Here is a 15,584-nt window from a genome sequence, read left to right as displayed (position 1 = left end):
GCTCGCGGCGCCGGGACGGCCCGCCTGCAGGGGCGGGTCGGGTCGGGTGGGGTCTGTCCGCGGGAAGCCTGTCCGTGGCGCGGGGGAGCCGGCGCCCCGTCTGCTCCTGCCATCCCTGTGCGGGGCGGCGCGGTGTTTCTCCCCTGTGAGAGGGTCCGCGGGAGCCCGGGGGCAGGCACTCGAGGCTGGCTGCGGCTTCCTATTTGTTTCGGTATTTCCGAGCCCCCTCGGGCTGTAAAGAGGCATGCTCTCCTGGAGACTGTGAATGTGAGAGTAAGTGGTGGCAGTGCTTACTTGGTGCTCGCTCTGTTTTGGGGGTGCTGCCCTCATCCCAAGTCCGATTAGTACCTGAAGGCAGATAACGAGTAGGGTTGGTTACCGCTTTCTTTAACAAGCGAGCCTTGGTTGTGGCCGGGTTATGGTCTTCAGACTGGAATTTTCCGTGTCTGAAAACAAACCTAACTTCTCAAGGCATGTGACATTGCCTCTCACCCTCCTCTTCTGGACGCTCTTAAACTGTCTTGCTACATTTGTGGAGTACTTTATTTAAATGGCTTGTGCTCATTAAGTATCTTTTGACATGGAGGGCAGGTTTCATAAATAGCTAATGCAGTTCTCTGTTCTTATTATAACAGATTGCTTTGTTTTGTAATCAAATTGCTTGGTAGAAGGGAGGCACTCTAGTTTACAAATACTAAAAATCTTTGCAGTCATAATGTTAAGTTGTTCAGAGGACCTGATTCTAGCTGCCTTACTGATGCAAGAGGGTCTACCTTTAAAGTCAGGGGAGCTATTTCTATGAATAAAGCCACTTTTCTAGAGGAGTGTTTGTAGGAGTGGGCCCTGGAGTTAATCAAAGCTCGCTGGGATGCAAGAAGCTTTACGGGGCTTTCTCATAGCTGGGAAAGCGTGTGTGTGGGAGGAAGGGTTGATAGTTCAATATACATTTATTTACAAGGTTTTCTGAGTGCATACTTGAAGCTGACCTGAACCCTGTATTGAGAACCACACAGCCGATCTTTGAGCTTAGTTTGATTTCAGCAGCACTTCATAGAGGTGCGAAGAGCATCATGCAGTTTGGGGGCATTAATAGTGAATGAGTTCTTACTCATTTGCTTCCTTTTAATTAAGAGGAATAACAACAGTATGATTGCTCTAAAAACATTATTTGTTAATCTGTTGCTGTCATCATAATTTGCTAGTTATGAAAGAATCATGCTTTGTTACTGCTGCAGAACTTTTTACTCTGGAAGGAACTACCTAGTTTTGTGTTTCTAAAAACAGTAGTGTGTCTGGATGGGATTTTTTAATGATAATATTTCCTTTAGAGATCTTGTATGTGTGTGTATTTGTTTCTTTATTGTATGTGGTGTTCTTATGTAATTAAGTCTTGCAAAGATGTTAGTGATTTTACCTGAGTGCTCTTCAGCATTATGTAGTAATGATTGTATGCATAAAGAAAAACACCTTTCAGCATAGTGTGTGTGTCATTTTCTACTTTTCCTACCTCATCCTCAAAAATGTTTTCAGAGCCTACTTTATGTACATACTTTGTTCATAAAAGTTATTAGATGTATACCTGCAATTGAGCAGGTAGAAATATGGCTAGAATTTGACGCACAACTGAGCACTTTAGATTTTTTTGTTGTTGTTCTGGATTAAAAAACAAAACAAAGGTTGATTATTAATGCCTTATAAATATGTACATGGAATAAGTGTGAATAAGTTGTCCCACAGACTGAAAATACAGAAATAGATAGACTATTGTTTTCTCTATGTTCTGGACTCTGAAAGAAGAAGTATATATAAAATGTAGCGCTTTGGTCTTTGATTTACAAACAAAGATTATTTGACTCTGCTTGACACACTAGGCAATTGATTGAGGTTCTAATTCTATGAATAAATGAACTGAATCGGACCCATCATACAAGGACTGCCAGTATACTGGCAGATGAAACACTTTACTTGCCTGAACCTTTGCACTGTATCCAGTGCTACTACCTGTGTTTGAATTACTCTCCTGTAGGACTGTGAACAGGCATGGATCTTAATGTAGAAAAAATTACATGCAGCGTATTAATTATTTTGCAGGGTCAAGCCTTAGGTTTGTCTTTAATAATGGATGTATAGGATATTTCTAAATAAAATCTTTATTTAATTCTTTTCTGCAAACTCTTTCAACAAAATCCATATCCATAGTCCAAAGCATGCCTTTCATGCTTGTGCATTTGTAAATTTAAAGCATACACTTAAATGTTTGTTAAGAGTGGGCCTAGTTTTTAAACAGAATTTTGTGATGAAAATTCAGAACAGTTATATTGGTGATAACATGAGAATGAACTGTCCTGTCAAAATTAAAGGATCTGACCAGGGAAAAGGAAAGTCTTTTTATTTTTCATAGAAAATACAGTGTTTTCAATAGTTAGAAGTTAATGTAACTTCCTTTTTCTGTCCACTAGTTCTTCTTAGACCTTAGTTTGTGTTGCTGTTTGTCTCTAAAAGTTTTTTTTTTAAATATTGTTTATTGGCAATACAACACTAAGTGATGTTTCTTCTTGATTGATGTGTGCTTTCAGAGGACTATGGGAGTATGCTGCTTGCAGAGGCTCTGCTGGAAGAATGCTTGAAGGAAAACTTTGCCAAATTGAAGGACTCTATTCCACTAGTAGAAAAGAATGAGCCAAAACTGAATGAAGCTAAACGGTATTTGACCAATATCTTAAACAGAGGAAAACTACAGGTAAGTGTGCTATGTAGGTGTAATTCTTACCAAGCTGATGCTTCTGTTGTATGATTATTAGTCTGATACAAAGGTTCTGCATTGCTTGTTTGTGTTTCTCTGCTTTCTGTACGATGCTGTATTTATAAATATCAGTAACATACTGGTAATTCACTACCTCTTTGCAGTGTCATCTGTTGGGAAATTTGCTTTTTCATACTCAAAAAAAAAAAAAAATTATGTACTTGTTTTCTCTTACACATATATATATATACACTCCTTTATTTTTGATTAGAAAGAAGTGGGCTAAATGTTCACTGTGGTGATGAGGCATGGCCCCATGACAGTGCAGTTGGGTTACCACAGCTGAGTGAGCTGCTGTTGTGCTGAGGGAATTACATACACCTGGCCAGCTCCAGGTCTCAAGCTGCTGTCAGGCTCTTGAGGTTGTGGTACAAGTCCAGGATTACAGCCTTGCATCATTTTTCATCCCTGCCAGAGAAGTTATGCGAAGGGTGGTTTAAATTGCTTCATTTTACTTTGCAGTCAGGGCACATAGTAGGTAGCTGCCCATCAACCAGGCTGCAGGGCTTTAGGGATGTTTTAAGACTCAGTGAATCAGTGACTATTGCTGTGTTGGTGTCCTTGGACACACTATTGCATAACTGTCTTTAAAGAGATTATGAATTACAAGAATCTCAAGTTCTAGATTTGCTATACTACTTTTGGACCTGAAACTTACTGGATAGTTAGCTTGGAAGCGTATGTTACACTTTCGTTCTGTTATTTTCTAGGGAGCATGTGTTTGACTGCTTTTCTAGGGGAGATCCTTGTTCTTAACTTCTTGGAAGCTAGGTTTTTTTTTTTGTTTTTTTTTGAGGGGGAGGGGAGATTTGTCCAACCCCCCCCCCCCCTTAGGCCCTGGGAGCAGTCAAAACCACTTTGAGTTCTTGCAGGTCTTGGTATTAGCAGTTGTCACAATCCATCCATCCAAACTTTTTTTTGTTAGTGGTGACTTGCCTACATGTGCAAGATTGACCCTGTGTTGTAGTCTATACTGCATGTATTGGAAAAAATGAGGGTGTAGGCTTTGGAGCCTTTTCATGCTTTCTGGGCTATGGGGAGGGTCTGAAAGGATTTATTTATTTTACTGAGGTGTTTTTTTTTTTTTCTTATGGATTTGTCTGCATGCTTTCAATCCTTAAGAAACCAAACAAAATCTTAGAAGTAGCAGGAATACCTTCTGTTTTTCTGCTTTTGCCTGAGGATTCTTTGGGAACTTCAAGAAGATGACTTGGGAGCTTTCTCACTCATCGTTAAAAGTGCAGAGGAGAGGGGAACATTTGACTAGAAGACGATGCTTTCTGTCCAGTTCTTTAAAAACAGGGGAATTATATATGCATATGCAGGTAGTTCTGAGAAGAGTGGTCTTTTATGTGCAGTTCATGTTTGGTGAATCAATAGACTAGATCTGCTGAACCCAGTGAGGTGGCTTGTAAGCTGTGTGTTCCCAAACTGAGCTCCAGAGTAGTTGCTTGGTCCTTGTTACCTGCTGCTCTTGTGAGCATAGCACTAAGGTATCTAGACACTTAAGTCCTTCCTAATCTGGCCTGTGGAGTTGGCACGGTTCAGAATAAAGCATTTTGTGTCTGCGTAATGCACGGTTTGTTCTGAACTACCTCTTTTTTGCTCTTTGGTATCTTACCATGTAAACACTTTTTTTTTCTTTTTTTTTTTTTTTTCTTCCCTCCCTCATTTCAGCCTAAGCATATGACAGAAGCTATGCTGATCCTAGGAAAGCTTCATTATGTGGAGGGATCCTACAGAGATGCCATCAGCATGTATGCAAGAGCTGGAATTGATGACCTCTCAATAGGAAATGAACCACTGTACATGCTACGTTTGGTGACAGAGGCTTTTGTTATTAAAGGTAAAGGACCATGTAAATATTTCTGAAATATGCTGTGTTTAGGTTGAAGATGAAGGTACTTCTCCAAGTGATTAGATTGGAGCGGAGTTAGGCCAATGCTGTAGCCTTTAGAAAATCCTACTAGTAAGGTCTGTGTAGTTTAAAAATAAAGGCATTATGGAGTCTTAGTCCATGGTTTTTAAACTTGGCTGACATTTAATGAAAAGTTTGAAAACGGTGGAAATCTCATAACTGTGGCTGTGAGTCGGCAACACACTTGAGCCTGTGTCCATTTCAGGAAAATCTAAATCAAGCACTGCTGAACTGGGGCTTATGCTTTTGCTTGGAAAGAGTTCATCTACCTGCAAATTTGAATGATTTCAATGAAATAAGCAGGTCTATGTTTCCAAGTTTTAAACTCTGGACTAACGGAATATGTGCTTTCAAAGCAGGTAGTATATCTTTGCAATGCATGTCACACAGTATTAGACACTATGTACAAACAGGAGTCTCTCCTACCTCTTTTAATTCTACAGACCTTGCACTGTTTGAGAGATCTTAGTGAAAGCTTCCTCTGTGAATAGTGAAATTGCATTTTGTTTTTGTCAGTGGGAAAGGAAGACCCCAGTCAGTTATTGACATGGGGGAAAAATGTCAGTAATCTTTTCCTTCGTTTGCTTTCAGTTCCTTTATAAATGCTGCTCAAGTACTGCTACCTATCTACTGCTTTCTACTCTTTTCAGCATGTCCACCAGCTAATTAGGTGAATGAGAACTCTGTGATGATCAGATACCTTCAACTGGTATGTAAAAAACTGAAACCAAATCAACCCCCAAAACTGTTTGACTGGGCTGTTAGTATTAATGATGATAATTTGGGTGTTTCATGATCTCACACAGTCATTCTGCTTTTTGAAAACCTGTTTGTGCTGCTTTGCTTGCTTTGGATTTGTTTTCTGTGGCACTGGATGGATCTGCTTTGTTAATAAGCTTTTGTGGAACAGAACTGATTAGTTGTAACTTGCACTAACACTTGGATGGGGCAGAGGCATGAGTGACTGCCAGTGCATTTATACCTGTGCATTTGAGGGCAACTAATGGTGCACTCCAGAGTTTGCGGAGCTGCGCTAATTTCACTGGGTATTTGATAAGGCCCTAGATGAGGTGTGAGTGTAATGGTAAACTATGCATGAACACAAATGAAATAACACTGTTCCTGTAAGACTTCTTCTATGGGAGCTGACTTGCTTCACCTCCTTATGAAGCCATAGGAGTGAGGCATTTGCCTCAGAGGACTGGACCCCAATTTTTTTTTTTCCACATGGGTTAGCATGGAATATAAATACTCTTTTGCCACTGTGTGTGAAGTTTGAGGAATGCCTGTCATCCCAACATAACCTCTGTGCTGTTCCTGTTCCATACCCTTTATCTCTCATGATGATTATTTTCAGATTAGCCAAGATATCAAGAGCATGATAAGTCACAAAGTATTGCACCAAAGTCTCATAGAGAAAGAAGTCCAGCTGGGTGGAGCTTGACCAGCTGAGTTTGGAGAGAGAGCTCATTGCTGGGATCACTATAACCTTATTCCATGTGATGGAAGCAAGCCCCAAGTGCTAGAAGTTTGTACTGAGAACTATGGTGATAGTGAGGATTTAAATTTTCAATTCAAAATATGTCTACCCAGACTAGCTCTGTAGGGCAAATATCAGATCATCAGTTTGAACTACTTAAAATTTATTTATACAATAGTATATGCATGTTCTTAATCCACTTATCATTTGGTATCTATGTAGAAATTCTGTTGATTATCCATACTATTTTGTTGCCTGTTAACTTATGCAAGTTGAAACCAGCTCTAAAGAAATTCTTGAACATCACTGGTAGTAAATTTTGTGCAAGGATCATATATGCAATGATCCATAAAAGCCAGAGTTCTGCCTGTATTTCAAGGCAGAGCTTGGTTCTCCACTTAATTTCTTTTTCAGTTTTGGTAGTAGTGGGAGAAGGAAGTCTGTTCAATAGAATATTCTTGTTCATCCAGCATTAGTTACTTATTACAACTTCATAAAACTTTAGTGTGATCCTGAAACCACCTTGGTTTTGGGTAGCTAGTCTGTTACTACTGCTGAGTTGTGCCTATAGGATGAATGGCAGTGTAGGCTCTCCAGCATTCAAGATCATGCTGGAAAGGTAATGGAAGAAAGGAAAATCAAATCAAGAGTAGTCACCCAACTTTTTTCAGTTGGAAGCAAACTAAAATATAATGAGAAGGAGACGGATACCCTAGGAGGAACTGTGGAAGTGGAGAGTGTGGTAGAAATGAAATGAGAGCCAACAAAACTGAATTTGCTTTCATTATAGCACCTTTCACATTTAACGACACTGAAAGTCAGACATTGAGCTAAATCTCTATGGGCTCCTCTGAAGATCTCTAGCATGTAGTAGGTTAGTATTATGGTAACAAGCAGTCTGGATTAGAAGTTTTGTTATTGCACTGTAGAAGTTGCACAAGAAAAACAGTTTTCTTTCTGGCTTTGCTCAGACTTCCACATGAGATGAGTGTCAAGCAGTAAACATTTGAAGTTATTTATAAATGCTGGGACTTGACCAGCTAACAAGTTACAGGAGAAATAGCAGCAAGTGCAGGACCCTTCCACTATCTCGGCTGGCTGCTTCTGCCTGTCCTGTTTCTAAATCTCTAAGCTGTGGGGAGAAGAGAAGCATGTCATCTTTCTGTGGACACTGAGTGGAGCCCTGACAAAATTTGATTTTTAGCAATGACTAGTTCTAACCTCTATGGTTAGTTAATAGGTGGTTGGTCTGTACATGTCTCTCTCTGTCCTTCGTACCCGCCATGAGGTTAATTCTTAAAACCTATGCTCAATTTACTCTATTGCATATAGTCTCTGGTGCAAGCAATTCTGCCTGTTGCATAAAACAGAATTGAGTAAGCAAACTTGCTTGCATTTTGCTTCTGATGCACTTGGGACATGTGGCTTTGTTATCTGGTGTTATCCATTCAAAACAAGCAAAAAACCCAACCTCAGAACAACTGTCAGAGTCCACTGGTTTGTCTCTGGCCATGCTTGCTGCAGAAGCTCTGTGGAGATCCCTGTCGGCTCTGGTGGATAGATCTTCCTGGAAGCGGAATAGGGCACAGCTTAACCCTTTACAAGACAAAGTACATCTCCAGCAGGACTTAAGCATGCCTAGATTCCAGGTTTGTAGTATGGCTGTGTGTAAATAATTTTCATAGCAATATAATGTTTAAAACCAAATACATCTCCATAAGATGAGTTAAGGGCTCCTATCTTTGGTGTTTGTCTATGGCGCAAGAAGTTTGCATTCCCATCTCTGATCCCTACAGAAATGTGAACAATGCGGTTTCTTTTCCTGGGTAGGTGGTGTTACTGCTGGTATTTGTCTTTTTAAAATGAATATCCTTGAAATAGACTTCATGTGGGCAAGTAAGATTCATTAGGTTAGTTGTACAGGTGGGAAGTCTGAGGTGCGGAGAACTAAAGAGAGTTGCTTCCAATCATATTGTGAGTCTGTGGCGGGACTGAAGGAAACAAGGAATAAAAAAAGTCCTCCATGGGCAACTCATTTCTCGACTGAGTCCCTTTTTATATTCAGTTAGAGCCGTTGCAAACTGTTGGAGAGTATTTGCAAAATATATATATGACATGTTTGTATCTTAACCAGAGTAAGAAAAATCTTTTTGTTTGTCTTAATAATGGAGTTGTGCTCTGTCCTTGTTTGTTGTGCAGGCACTTGGTGTGAACGTAGGCAGGTGGGGCGCAGAGAGGTGCGAAAAGTCTCCTTTGTGCTACCCTGCTGTTTGGTGCGTGGCCATTCTTGCTGTGCAGTGTGAGAGCATGGCGAGAGCTGCTTTAGCCGAAGCTGCCTGTTGCCACGTCAGCCCTTCCCCAGCCTTCGTCGCTCAGGCTGGTGTGTGGGTGCCTTCCTTGTAATGACTGTGAGCCTCTCTGGCTTGCTGCAGTGCTTCCAGGCAGTATGTGTTGCGTTAGAGCTCCTGCGGTATGAGTCAGCCCCACACAGGGGAACACCCTGCACCYGGCAAATCAGCTCTGTGGCCGGGCACTGCTGACTGGACTTCACCCGTGTGGATGGGTGTGCCCAGAGATTGGTAACTATCTAAATCTGTGCGTGCAAATCAGTGATGACATAGGATTGCAAAGTTTTTAGCTGGTTTCCTAGGGAAACAGTCACGCTGCCTCTTTCTCTGCTTTTCCTCCCTGTCCATCCTCCAATAATTTTATTGTTGTTATTGGCCAATTTCAGCTCAGTGTAACAGAGAAGTAGGAATTTCAGAGGTACAGAAAGGATTTCATTTGTCCAGATGCAGTCTAAACTCTCTGCGCAGGCAGAAGTTGGCAGTTTTGGGGTGATTCATCGCCTCCTCAAATGGTGCCTGACATGAAGGAAGTGCATGGCGTTGGACAGTGCTGCCCCCTCTGCAGCACCTGGGAAAGGAGACTAAGCAGTAACTTGTTTGTGGGTGTCTAAAGTTGGGTGTGATGAATCCCTTGTAAATTTGTTTTTAAAAGTTTCGTGAAAATAGGTGGCAAAGCAGAGCAGAGATCCTCTCTTTTAAGATATCAAAAGGCTGCTGTGTCAGCTCAGCCTATGTTAGACACCAGAAAAATCCATGTGGAAGTGAATGTGATGTGATACTGTGACTGTGAGAAACTTTCATCAGAGATTGCATTTTGTTAATGATAAGTCCAACCACAAGTTGCATGGACAAGAAAATGGGCTTTATTAGTTTAGCAGCTTGGAGTGTTATTTATGTTGTTGTTCAACCCAGTCAAGYTGTTTAAAGATATTTAAAATCTGTAATTGACATTTTCTAAAAAACCTGTAAGACTGTGACACTAAACTGCACTGGATTGGGAGTAGTGCATGTGCTTCAAGGGACAGCGCGAGTCCTCCTGGCAACTGTGGTTTGATGAAAGCAAAGCTCTGAAACCAGCATGGGAGGGTTATTCCTGAGCATGATAGTGCTGAACAACCTGGAGCCTAGATTCTGGGTTTGGTTTTTTTTTTTTTTTTCTTCTTTTTTTTTTTTTTTTTTTTTTTTTTCTTCCCTTAAGCACAAACTACTGATCTTACATTTTTCCTGTTTCTCTGATTTTCTTTTTAAACTTCTATGATCATGAGGTCTTTATTGCTTGGAAGGATATTGCTCCTTCTGCTTTCTCCCCATGTGAAATCTTTGCCTTGGGTTTGTAATACTAGAAGTGGTTGTGTTGGAGGTAATATTAGTGACCTGAATGGAAAATGGTGGCATCTTATAGAAATAATAAACAGAAAAGTCGATCTTTTGCTCAGCTGACCTGAAAACTACCCACTTGGTTTTAATCGTAATTTAAATGGCCAACAAAAACCTCAATTTTGAATTAATGATTTTAAACTTACTTTGTGCTTGTGTTTCTTAATTTGCTTCTTACAAGGATGGTTTTTGTTGGTTTCCAGAACTGTTAAAAACATGTGGGTTTGCATTCACTAAACGTAATCCTGGCATTAAATTGCTCTTTCTAGTTAATCAGCAAATATTTCTCCATTTAGTCACACACTTGACTAGTGTCTTAAATTTTAACATTTGTGTGTCATTCATTATTTTCTGATATGGTTTTCTGCAGAATGACTAGAAAAATGACTAGTTTTCCTGTGTATGATTTGTTCCAGGCTGTGTTTGTGTGCAAATTAGAATAAAATGTACAATGTTTAAAGATGTTTTTGTCATAAAGCCAAGTTCTGGGAAATGYACTTTTCTCCTCTGTCATTCAAGATTTTGATTAAACTAAGTAAATCTTTTCAGTTAAATGGATGTCACTTGCTACAGATAGTGCTTGAACTCGATCTTCATGGTCACTCTGTCCTTCAGCATTTTAGAACTAGTAAACTTCTAGTCATACCTGTTTTTGTTGCTTTCTTTAGTGTATGGATTAGAAGAGAAAAAACAGCTTGCTTGGGTGATTTTACTCAACCAAAACTTTGTTGGTTCATCATCTTTGGAAGTCTAATCATTGAACTAAATTGGTGGAGTGAACTGAAAGGGAAAAGCTTTCTCCCTTCCTCCTGGGGGAGGGATACTGTTATTTTAAAGACTGATTTCACCACTTCATCAAACTGGTTTCAGATCCTTAGCCAGTGACTTCTCCAGTTTAGTTTTTTACTGATTGGTAGTAATCCCATATTACTAGGATGTGTTCTGTTCACATAATGTTAAGGGTATATTCTGTGTTATGGGCTTAACTTAAGCAGCATTGCTTTTAAATAGAATTGCTCTAAAAACAGGATTTCTGGTTAGCTTATCTGACATAAAATTTTTGTCCACTCAGGTTTTTTTTGAATGCGATGCTAAAACTATTGAGTTTATTGGAATATAGACTGTGTGGAGTGAGTCTGAGTGCCAGCAGTTTGAACAATTTCAAGTACAGATAAACTGTTTCAAAACACTATGTAGCTTTGCAGGCTTATAATTTGTTTCATAATCCTCTTCATAATCCTCTTCAAAGTGAATTTACACTTTTAATTTCTTTTTGCAGGAAGCTATGTTTAGTCCACGTCATGATTTACAAATCTGTTGCAGACTATGTGTATTTTCTGAGCTGGCTCTCTATTTCGGAGGACAAGAGGTTTTGCAAGGTGCATTCTCCTTTTCCGGACTAGCACTTAGAATGCTGTTCTGAYTGTTGGATGCCAGAAACCCCTATGGTTATGCATAGTCTTGTGCTTAGGATCTTTTCATAGGCTGATTTTCAGAGTTCTTGAAGTTCTCTAAGAAAAGCTTTGCTTAAAAAGAGATGATGTGGGGATCCTATTGCATAAAGGCATATCTGTCTTATCAGGAGAAGCAGGTGTAGGAAATGGATTAATGGCAGGTTGATGACATCTTTCAATGTTCAAATAAATCATTTCATTTATGTCCTCTCCTGGCACTAATAGGGGAAAGTAAAAGCATGCTGTAATTGCATATGTCAAGATAACGATAATCCATTTCTGTGTTATTGTTCAGTAGTCACATGATTAAAATGAAGATTTCTGATTCTGCTAGTGCTAAAAAGAAGAAGGAACCCAGCTCTTCCTCCCTCCTTCCAGCACTCCCTCCCTCTTGTCCCCCTACCCCCTGCTCTCAGCTGGATTTGCATCCTCCCTGTGTTGCTACTACTGACTGACCTGGGGACAACTTGCTATAATGCACCCATATAGCAGGAAGGAACAGTATGTTGTAAGGGGCTGGGAAAACCCTTAAGAGCCTGAATTTTTCCCTCCTTCYCCCCCCTTTGGTTTCAGTGTCATGGTATGCTTACTGTAGACTTTTGCTTGGGGAATCTAAATCTTCTCTACCATAATCATCTGGTTTGGACTGGGAGGGTTGTTATCTTAAAGCTTGCTCCCTTAGCTGGGGCCCTGATACACCACTGCCTGCAACCTGCCAACCTGTGATGCTGTCTGATGCACCCTTGCACCTGTAGTGCTCAGGAGAGCATCTAGGACTTTTCTAAAGACTACAAGGAACAGTGATGGTGTCTATAGGAAGCTGCTGCTTTGTGACAAGCCAGAATTATATTGGGCACAAAGTTAAGAGAAAAGCATAGATAATGGTTAAAGGTGAAGAAAGATTAACTAAAACCTTGCTTTCAGTTTTTTAGTACAGATGTATCGAGAGCTTGGATGGTAATAAGCTTTTTGAGGAAGACTGACACTTGGCTGTATACAGCTGTGTTAACCTATATGTTTCTTTTGAGATGGTACACTGGCATGTAATATTCTCTGGCTAATCCTGCTCTTTCTCTCATTGAGGTTACTTTGGTCAGAATTTGCTGCTGCTGCTGTGACTAAATAGAACTGATAGAACAGTGGAGAAAAATAACTTGTCATTTGGTTTCTTTTTCTTAATAAAACTTTAAAAAAAAAAAAAAAAAAAGGTTTGTTAGGGGCAGGAAACATTCCTTTTTGTTAGAATCCTTTCATTAGAAATTTGGCTTTTCTCTGTGATGGCAGTAAAAATGGGACAGACACATCTCTGAGCATTAAGGTATATGGGGAGATGGGTTCCTCTGAATAGAGCCTAGATAATAAAATTAGTTTTCTTTTCTTGCCTGACAGGAAAATTGAGTTGCAGCCACAAGGATGTATGATGCCATATGACACTGAAAACTGACTAACCAACAATAAGGCATTTTGTTGACAGAACTTATTTTCATTTTTGCTTGACAAAAACTGCATCTTTTAAATGTCAATCCACATCTGAGAAAGACTTTGTTCTACGCCTGGTATATACTTCAAAGTGCTGCTGTTTGTAATTATGCCAGCTAGACAGGAAGCATGCTGTTTATTCATGTTGGCATCAGAGTAGCTGTCTGATAGGCAAAAGCCCCGGTTTGTAGATGCTGATATCTTGATAAAAGGACCTTGTAGTAGTATAGCTTATTTCTAGTTTCAGAATAGACTTGAAATCCAAGTGATGTTGGAGTTGCTCTTACACTGTTATAGTGATGGCCTTGAGCTGTTGCATGTTGGTGAGCTGAGTGCCTTTGCTTTCCAGCTTGGATGTGAAATGTCAGTTTCCCAGGTCAGCCCTGACATTCTTGGTGTACTTAGGCTGCCTGTGGCAGTCAGCGAAGTTAGAATTCACTGCTGCGCTCCATGAACTTGTCTTGCTGTAGAATAGGCTAGTTCTGTTCCTTTTTTTTCCCTCTGTTTGCATTTTAGAAGTAGTTTAATATAGGAGCCATCAATGTTATATACAAATGCAGCATGGGGTATGATTTTTAGGCTTGTGAGCAAAGGCTCCCTGATGGCATCGAAGTGCAAATAACTGAATTTCAGGAAAAAGAAAATACCATGTTCTTCCTTTATTAATGCGTTTTGGTTTCTGTGATGGTAAGGTTTTGTGTCCTGTTATTCTTTCATGTCTTCCTACACATACATGCATACCTGCATGTGCTGGGCTCACACATGCATAAAACCTTCCTTACATCCTGTACTCTGGTGCCAGCAGCATCAGGAGGTAAAAGAACAGTCATAACTTGCTTTCCTGAGGAGTCAGAATAAGGAATGCACAATGTTTAAGTGCAGTAGCATGAGATAAAACGCTATGGTGTTATTTTCACTAAAATAAATGCAAATCTACTCTCTATTAGATGGCCTAAGCTAGAGGGAGCTTTTAGATGGCTCTGATGCTGTCCCTAGGCTGGGGCTGTGTAGCTGACAGTGGGGTGTCCGAATGTTGGGTATTACAGGTACTAGCTTTGGGAGTAAGTGAGCAGCAGTCACAGTAGCTGAGGCTGATGCTTTGTACCCTGTCATGGAGTGTTGTGGTCACTGGTGAGCTGTTCTCCTGTGGCTGTGAACTGCTTCCAGTTTTCTGCATCCTTCTGCTCTGTGAGGATGTGGTATGTGTCCTGTGGCTCTGTGGAGATTTCCATGTGTGGTTTACCCTTGAGTAAGTTCTGGATGCCTTTGACTGTCTTTTAAATGACAGGTGAACAAGCTTGTTAGTTGTCACCTAATAATTTTAAGTAGAACTAGCTTGAGAACTTGATGTGAATTAGCACAGTTTAATATGCATTGCCCTCCTCTTTGCTCCCTTCTGCTCCCAGAGTAGAAACACATAGTCTGTCTCGGTGGTTGTGATTGCAGCTACACTAGAATTTTCTCACAAATGATGCTGCCTGGCAGTGATACAGAGGAATTCAAACTGAATAAATCCTGATAACCATTCATCATCCGCTCCATCTCTCTCTTCCTTGCACTCCATACATCTTACTTTTATTCTCAACTTCTAGCCACTGAATTTAGACAAGGGGGAAAAAATGTGATTCTTGCAGCATGCCATGCAAGTGTATGGACATGGTTGGTGTTGACCAAGTCCTCTATGTGCAGGGTCATAAGAGGGAATGCCTCCTCCCCCATACCTGCTGTGGCCCAGAGCATCACTCCATCTGAGACATCTCTTTAACTGCTGTAAGGTATATCCTGGGAACAGAGGTGGCCTGTTATACCAAGCCACTTAATACATTGTGTGTTAAAGCCAAGGTACAAAGATCAGCCAGGAGGCTTAAGAGCAACCAGCTGATAGGTAAGAGGTTTTGATATGCTAATGAAAACAAGCATTTTGATACACTTGTGAAAATGAGCCTTTTGATTAAGATGGCTGAATTTTCCTACACAGTAAGATATGCAATGTGTTGCAGAGCCTACATAGAATTGATCAGGGACTGATGACTGAGATTGCATCTTGGAGTAGTGGTGGCCATCCTCTGGCTTCACAGGCGCTTGATCAAAAAGTTTTTCTAGCTTTAAAAATCATTTTTTTTTATCTGTATCTACAAGTCTAAGCAGATAAGGTTCTCCACTACAAAATGCTACAAACACAATGAGAGTGACAGCATTAGGATTGGCTTGTAGGGCCTAGTTGGAAGGCTGGGAGTAGGCCTCCTGAAATGTTCGTTGATTTAACTAAGCAGCCATGCACACGTTATTTAAATTTTCAGGCTGTGTCTGCCCCTTAAAAGGGGGTGAGGGGAAAGGTCTTCAGATGAATGTTAGTTTGGGTTACTGGAGTTTTCTGCCCTTCCACCTTTGAGACTTTTAGATGAAAGCTACCCCAAGGTCATCATGGATTATTGTGATTACGTAGGGCTATTGTGATCATAAAGGACTATCGCTACAGAGGCAATGATGAAAGATCTTCTTGTGGCTTTCTCTTGCAAAACAAAACTTTTCTTTCTCCTCTCTTCCCCCTTCCAAAAGATATAGTATGAATGAATGGATGTCCTCAAAATCTAGGCATTCTAGGCCTTTTTTTTTTTTTTCCCCCGCCTTCTATTTGCATTGCAAGTATAGGCATACCTCAGAGATATTGCAGGTTTGGTTCCAGATCACCGCAATAAAGCAAGTATAACAATAAAGCGAGTCA

General features: G+C 40.4%; 1 protein-coding gene across 7 annotated transcripts in view; it reads left to right on the top strand.

Moving 5' to 3' along the window:
- The window catches only part of TTC7A (tetratricopeptide repeat domain 7A), a 192,874-nt gene that overhangs the window by 1,799 nt on the left and 175,491 nt on the right, over window positions 1–15,584 (top strand). For 4 of the 7 annotated variants that reach the window (XM_026059482.1, XM_026059485.1, XM_026059481.1 and 1 more), the window contains exons 2-3: window positions 2,577–2,740; window positions 4,481–4,649. In XM_026059482.1, the coding sequence (XP_025915267.1) occupies window positions 2,591–2,740; window positions 4,481–4,649 (319 nt within the window). In that variant the 5' untranslated portion in view covers window positions 2,577–2,590. Of the gene's footprint in view, window positions 1–241; window positions 274–2,576; window positions 2,741–4,480; window positions 4,650–5,369; window positions 5,431–15,584 lie in introns of those variants that run through there. The other 3 variants (XM_026059483.1, XM_026059489.1, XM_026059488.1) reach the window with 3 other exon arrangements.

This window comes from Apteryx rowi, unplaced genomic scaffold, assembly GCF_003343035.1.
Source record: "Apteryx rowi isolate R43461 unplaced genomic scaffold, aptRow1 scaffold_158, whole genome shotgun sequence".
NCBI classification, from domain to species: domain Eukaryota; kingdom Metazoa; phylum Chordata; class Aves; order Apterygiformes; family Apterygidae; genus Apteryx; species Apteryx rowi.
This window is presented reverse-complemented; position numbering and strand designations above follow the sequence as displayed.